A 7,200-nucleotide genomic window follows, 5' to 3' on the forward strand; every position below is an offset into this window, starting at 1 on the left:
TAATTATAAGTGGATAAATATTAAGGCAAAATAAAAACAAACTACAAAACAGCACAAAGAAAAAAATTCAAACAATTACACTGTGTATTTCTTTTTTTCAACAAACGAGTAGCAAAACTTTCTGCTTATCCACAAATGTTATTCACATTATTCCTTACTATCTAATGATTAGGAACCTAGCAAGGTAGTTAATGCTTAATTACAATTTCATGCTAAAAGTATGTAGAAATTATTAAATGTAATTCTTACAATAACTTGAGGATTTGAATTAAAATCACATAATAAAGACATTTACCAATTTTGGAACACTTTACAAGCAGAAAAGCAGAAAATGTGAAGATGTTCTTGTTACACAAGCAACAAATTGTTATAACTCGTAAAAAATGTATATCTACAAATGTAATCAACAGACTTTTCCAGACTATTTCATTTAGCATAAAGAGAAGAGTGTGTTTTGTGAGAAAGCAGTCACGGAGCACAAAAATTTTCTTGGTATGTTTTTTTTATTGCCGTGTTTATGAGCGAATGAAATGAGCATGGATTTGGATTTTTTGAGGTGGATGTTGATTACCTTTGGTTTCATCACCTGACTATCTGGACCAACACTGCTCAGTGCTGAAAAGTTATAGTGTGTCCCAGCAGACAAACCCGCCAACTAAAAATCACTATGGAGCTGTGAAAGTTTGTCACGTCATTACTGTTGTATCTATTAGATTTTTTTTTAATATTATGGAGAACTGTAGAGAAGAAATCAAGCCAGGACTGTTTAGGGACATGGAACAAAATGGTACATGAATTTATGTTTTAAATAGTTTTTAAAATAAAAGCAAATAAAATGTAAAGATTATAATGATTATTGTTGTAAACAATACAATTGTTTTGTAAACAATTGTCAGTATTTAGTAATAGAGCCTCAAAAAATTATGCCTTTGCTTATAAAAAATATTTTATTATTAATATGGTATTACAGATTTTAGGGAAGGGGTTCTCTAAAAAGGGTTCTTCAGCTAAGGAACATTTCTAAAGTTCAGAAAGCAGTTCCATTAGGGATTTTCCTGAAAGTGGTATTATTATGTTCCTCCATGTACATGAACTGAAGAACTTCTTTAGGTCCATAGTTCTTAAAGTGGTTTCAGACAGTGAGATAAATGTAATTATCATCATCACTTGTTGTGGTTTATAATTTTGTCTTAAGTGGACATGAATTTTAAAACTTTGCATCTCTGCAGAATTGAGAGTTGACTGGCAACCAAATAACTTTCCCTAATAAAAATGTAGAAATCTCAGACATCCAGCTTGAATACAATGTTCATTACCCAGTTACCTTGTGATCCAGCTAAAAATTCGAGGTCAGAGGTTAAGATGTTTAAAAGCAACCCTGTGAGGAGAGACAGCAGCACAGAAATACCGACCCCCTCCAAAAAACAAACAAACCAACCCCCCCCCCAAAAAAAAAAAAGCAACAACAAAAAAAAAAAGCCCTGACACTGTAATGCTGTAAAGAGTTCGGTTCCAGTTACCCAGAAGTACAGTCCGTAAATCTGAAAATTTGTAATGGTTTCCATTAGGTAAAGAGAACTGGCTTAATGGATTCCATTAGAAAGACGCCAGAACTCAGTGGGAAACTTTAGGGACTGTTGGGAACCCAACATTCTGTTACAATCCATTAGTGATTAATGGTTTTTGAGTGCTGACACACACACACACACACACACACACACACACACACTCACACACACACACTCACACACACACACACACACACACACAAAGTGTAGCTTACTCACTTTCCACAACCAGAAAGTACAATTAGAGGACAGTCAGAGGGTTCAGTGTCCTGCCAATGTGGACAATCGGAAAAACACATATGTGAAAGTTTTTTGTCTCAGATAAAGAGATTAAACGAGTGTACCCGTTTAACAGGTAGCTTCATCCATTCTCCTCCCATTCACGGAGGAAACGCTGACGGCAATTTTTTTCCATGTTAAATATTTGCACGACCCATTCTGAGCCGTATATAAAGGCAGTTTGGGGAAGCAGGTGATCTGACAAACTTACGTTCACACTAGCAAGCCACGAAGCGACCATACATCATGGAGCGTAGACCTGAACGAAGATCTTCTCAATGATATGAAGAGTAATGTGGAAATGTGCTACAGTAAAGGGACAGATTAAAACGGTCTTCTCAAACCGTTTCTCTCAGGGTTCCTGAAGGTGTATCAAGACCTGAAGGAAGGAGCACAGCTTGTTGAGGTCTCTGCAGAGTTTTTTTTGCTAGGAATCTAAAAATGAAGCTCGTACCGAGATACTTCGAACTAAACACACCGTCAGAATTTTAGTTTAACTAGCTAGCTGTTGAAGAATTGTTAGCAGGCCACGCCCACAAGCCAGACGAGCGGCTTGTGCCTTGCTAGTGTGAACATCATCAGTAACTAAAGCGTTGTGCTTCTATAGCTCTGCCTTCATTTGCTAGCTAACCAACTAGAGCGCCCCCTACTGGACACCACTAGTACTCTCAGAAGATGACAAAGAAAAAAGAAAGGAGAAAAATGAAGAAAAAGGAAAACGTTTTTAAGCCCTTAGGAGGAGTCTTGATTTTTTTTTTTTATCGGCGTTATTTCCCATTAGTGATCAGCAGCTTGGCTTTTCTCTCCATCATCATTGTGCTTCAGAGCCTCGAACACAGCCATCTCCTTCGCCTCCTTCTTCTGGTTTCTCTCCTCAAACTGCAGCCTGGGTGGGCGAACAACAAATTGTATTTAATAGCAAACAAAATCGTTAAAACAAATTCTACTTTTTCACCAGGCGCATATCAGAGTTGTGATATCACGTGACTATATTATACTGTACAATAATCACACACACACACACACACACACACACACACACACACACACACACACACACACACACACACACCTGTTAGCGATGATCCTCTGCACGATGTCGTCGGTGGTGAGGTTGTTCTTACTGTCCAGGATCCGGAATATTCCTCGTTTCCTCGGCTCCTGGCAATCACCAAACACCACACAGAGACAAATTGGCCGACGGAGTCACGTGACGAGATATGTTTCGAGATGAAAATGTACATGTAAGGCTTCATTTCATGGTGACACTCACAGCGTAGGGGTCAGATCCATCCTTATCTGGAAAAACCTCCGTCTTTCCGTGACACACCACATCGACCTGAGGAGGAACGACCAATCAGAAAGCCATGTTGTGTCACCTCACATGACTAAGGTCACATAGGAAAAACTCAAAACACGGAATGTAACTGGTCAAGCTGAAGATTGACACGAGTGTACCTTGAAGTGGTCCAGGAGGTCTTTCCCGATGGCGTACGGCGCCCCGATCACCACTTCTGACACGTACTGAAAAACATCAAACTCTTTGGTGATGGAAATGTTTTTACATACACAGAAAACGACAAAACTCACTGCACTGCAACACTGACGTTCCATAGGACTTTCAGTTCAAACTGTTTGAGTCAACTGTAATCCTCAAACTCCAATAGAAGTTTCTGGAAGCCCCCTCAGACCCTCGATCTTTCACCTCACAGTGTCCAATATGACAGCGTCATTCCAGACACGTCTGCTTTCTCCACTCCCACTGCTCTTCATTTTTCTCCTGAACATTATATTCTACCCCTTACACCCCCCCCCCATTCTAATCTACCCCCCATTCCAATCTACCCCCCACCCCTCCTCCACAATGAAAACACTGCCCCATTGTCCTGAGGAATGTGTGTGACAGCAGAAAGTGGGGACGAGCCGAGACGAGCGCTCGGGCTGAATAACGGAGGTGTAACGGAGACATGAAGATGCAGCAGAATCGCACACACACACACACACACACACACACACACACACACACACACACACACACACAAACACACTAATATATCAGAGTTGTTAAGCTTCAGACTGCAGCTCAATTAAAGGTCTGTACTCTGGAAGTCAGACATTTTCTGACAAGATTTTCATCAGAATCGATCTTTTATAATCTGATCACCTTTATGGAAGTAAAAAAAGTGAGAAAGTCTTTCAGTCTGTCTCTCTCACTCCATCTCTTTCCATCTCCATCGCTTTGTCTCTCACTCACCCTCTGTCACTCTGTCTCCCTCACTCTCTCGCTCTGTCTTCCTCACTTTCTCACTCCGTCTCTCTCACACCCTCTCGCGCTGTCTCTCTCTCAGTATGTCAACACTGTACACTTTACTTAAAGAGTAAATATTAATGCACAATCCCTGGTATATACTGTTAAGGGTGTGTAAGTGTGTGAGTGTGTGTGTGTGTGTGTGTGTGTGTGTGTGTGTGTGTGTTTACCCTACAAGCCAGCACACTCAGGGTTCTCTCATGGATGTTCATAATCGGGTAGTTCTTCCCTTTGTAGCGGTTCACTTCCTGTAACACACACACACACACACACACACACACACACACACACACACACACACACACACTGAACAATTATGCAAACAACACACACTGCAAACCCACACATCCAAACGGGGCAGCAGGGCTCTGTACAAACCTGGTCGAAGTGCAGGCCGACAATGATGTAGGGTCTTTCTGCCTGTTTATACACTGTCTCTAAAAAGTCCAGGTGTCCTATGTCTAATTATCAGAGATGGTTGAGGCTTAAACACACACACACACACACACACACACACACACACACACACACACACACACACACTTCTGCTTTATAATTCAGTTAACAAGGTCAGTTGAACAACCTGTTTAGGACGGACAACTGTTTAATATAGTGAAGAGGTGTGTGGATCGGGACATGTCCTCAGTGGACTAATAAAGGTGTGCATGTGGCCCTATGAAGTGAATGGGTGTGGATTGGGACACATCCTCAGGTGGTATGTTTGTGGTTCTATGCAGGGAATAAAGTTTGTTGATTTGGGACATGTCCCCAGTGGGATAATGGTGGTGGTTATGTGGCCCTGTGTAGTGAATAGGGCTTGGTTCAGGATTAGGACACGTCCCAGGTAGACTAATAATAGTAAACTGGTTATAATGGTGTCTCCCTACACACGAGCTCCAGCTAAAGTGGATGTGACCTTTGACCTTGAACAGTCGAGGGTCAGAAGGATACGGAAGAGGTCAAAGGCTCCGGCTACGTAAATGATGGTGTCTCCGGGCTCGGGCTCTTTCCCCGATGCAAACTGGATGATTTTCTGAGACGTCTGGAGGAACTGAGACACGCCAGTCCAGGGGCTGTGGCCTTTAGGACCCTGAGGAGGACAAGCACATGTACACATGTTCGCGATTAAATGATTGCGCAAAAGTCTAGAAGCCCTACAATAATTTTTTTATTTTGACATTTAAAAAAAATATATCTTCTGCATTACTGTGTCTGACATTTCCAACATAGATTTTAAAATGTTTATTTTACAAATAAATAAGCAAATAAATATATAAATAAGTGACAAAATATTTAATTATAAACGAGTGTAAAGAGAAGCATAAGTAAAAATCACTGACTACAGCTCACACCTGCCCCCTAGTGACCACACTGACGATATACAAAGAATTTGACTTATGCACATACAAACACGCGCGCGCAAAAGTATTGGGACACCAAACCGTAACTTTTGTTTGTTTGTTTGTTTGTTTGTTTTTCTTTCTATCCACAAACTGTTACCAGAAATGTTTTGTAGGACACCTTTGGATGCTTTAGCATGAAATTTCCTCTTCGCTTTGAACCTGTTGCCACATGACTAACAAGCTCCATGAAGATCTGCTTTCCATGGATTGGAAGATCTCCTGCTCTAGAACTAGAACCCCTATTGAGATGAATGTGAACACTGACTGCACCCCAGGCCTCCAAAAACAGAAGCTGATTTTACCAACACACTTGTTTTTCTAAATGAGCACAAAATCTCCACAAAATCTAGTGAAACATCTTCCCAGAAAAGTGGAGCTTTTTATATGGGTGAATGGAAACTTTTTGACATTTTGTGTGTGTGAGTGTGTGTATGTGTGTGTGAGAGAGAGAGAGAGAGAGAGAGAGAGAGAGAGAGAGAGAGAGAGAGAGAGAGGGAGAGAGAGGGAGAGAGAGATTCACCTTTCCGAAGTTATCTGCATGCTGCTTGTATTCAGAGTTATCCTGGGTGTGACACAAACAAAGAACGAGTGAGACACAGAAAGAGAGAAAGATCTGTAATGTGCACCAGAAAGTGAAAATAAACACACACACACACACACACCCACCATGTTGGCGTGATGAGATTTAGTCATCAGAAGCATGCGGCCCACCAGGTCTGTCGTGGACACACCCTGAGTGCGTTTACACTCCCTGTGAACACACACACACACACACACACACACACACACACACATACACACAGTACAGGAGTCATGAGATTGTATAAACCTCTATCACTGTGTGTGTGTGTGTGTGTGTGTGTGTGTGCACGAGAGCGACACCTCACCTGTAGCGATCCGCATGTTTCACCTCCTCGTATGTGTCCTTTCCATCTACTGTTAACGTGATGTCATCTAACACACACACACACACACACACACACACACACACACACACACACACACACACAATTGAAGCTCAAAAAATGTGATTAATAAGAATACAAAAGATTATTGAGGTAAATGATGATTTGTTTAGTCCATTTAACTAAACACGGAGCACCGTGTTCCCCCACGGACCATTATTACTGATGCACCACCTGCCAAACTCTGGAGCACTCTGGACAGGGAACACAGAAGAAGCTGCAGAACAAAAAAAAAAAAAAGGAAAAACGGAGAAAAAACAGCTCGCAATTCCGCCTTTTTTTTCCCTTGCAATTCCGCCGTTTTTTTCTTCTTTTAATTCCGACTTTTTCCTCACAATTCCGCCCTTTTCCTTACAATTCCAGCTGTTTCCTCACAATTCTGCCATTTTCCCTCGCAATTCCGACTTTTTCAAACACATTGGAAATTAAATTGTCTAATCAGTAGAATCGTCTAGTATTAAACTGATCCTCTGATCCCTGGAGAGAACTCTGATCCGCTCTGGAGGAGACGAAACAGGACAGATGAAGGAGCGGAGCCTCGTTCATACACCAACAGCTTCAAACATCAGGCCGAGAACACGGCCACCGGAGGAGACATCAGAAATATTTATGAGAAATAAACTCGGAATTGCAAGAAAAAAAAAGTCGGAATTGGTTGAACGCCGTTCGATTCAGCC

At 41.4% G+C, this 7,200-nt stretch overlaps 1 protein-coding gene and 1 long non-coding RNA gene across 3 annotated transcripts in view; one reads left to right on the forward strand and one right to left on the reverse strand.

The window, feature by feature from the left end:
- The window catches only part of LOC310730647, a 1,893-nt gene extending 454 nt beyond the window's left edge, over window positions 1-1,439 (forward strand). Inside the window, exons 1-2 of the long non-coding RNA XR_014534881.1 lie at window positions 1-399; window positions 447-1,439. The exon at window positions 1-399 is cut by the window's left edge and continues 454 nt beyond it. This is a non-coding gene — a long non-coding RNA (uncharacterized lncRNA). The remainder of the gene's footprint in view (window positions 400-446) is intronic.
- pcyt2 (phosphate cytidylyltransferase 2, ethanolamine) lies at window positions 485-6,578 on the reverse strand. 2 transcript variants are annotated; one of them, XM_083549679.1, is made up of 10 exons: window positions 6,446-6,578; window positions 6,225-6,309; window positions 6,079-6,120; window positions 5,107-5,245; window positions 4,534-4,616; window positions 4,326-4,403; window positions 3,306-3,371; window positions 3,121-3,186; window positions 2,920-3,008; window positions 485-2,733 (listed from the first exon to the last, which is right to left on the reverse strand). In XM_083549679.1, exons 2-10 carry the CDS (start codon window positions 6,258-6,260, stop codon window positions 2,625-2,627), a joined length of 708 nt encoding a protein of 235 aa, XP_083405805.1. In that variant the 5' UTR covers window positions 6,261-6,309; window positions 6,446-6,578; the 3' UTR covers window positions 485-2,624. The 2 variants fall into 2 exon arrangements, with proteins under 2 accessions (XP_083405805.1, XP_083405804.1); XM_083549678.1 differs by having other exon boundaries at window positions 6,079-6,123.
- Window positions 6,579-7,200: the final 622 nt, after the last annotated feature.

This window comes from Silurus aristotelis, assembly GCF_946808225.1.
Source record: "Silurus aristotelis genome assembly, chromosome: 9".
Taxonomy (NCBI): Eukaryota; Metazoa; Chordata; class Actinopteri; order Siluriformes; family Siluridae; genus Silurus; species Silurus aristotelis.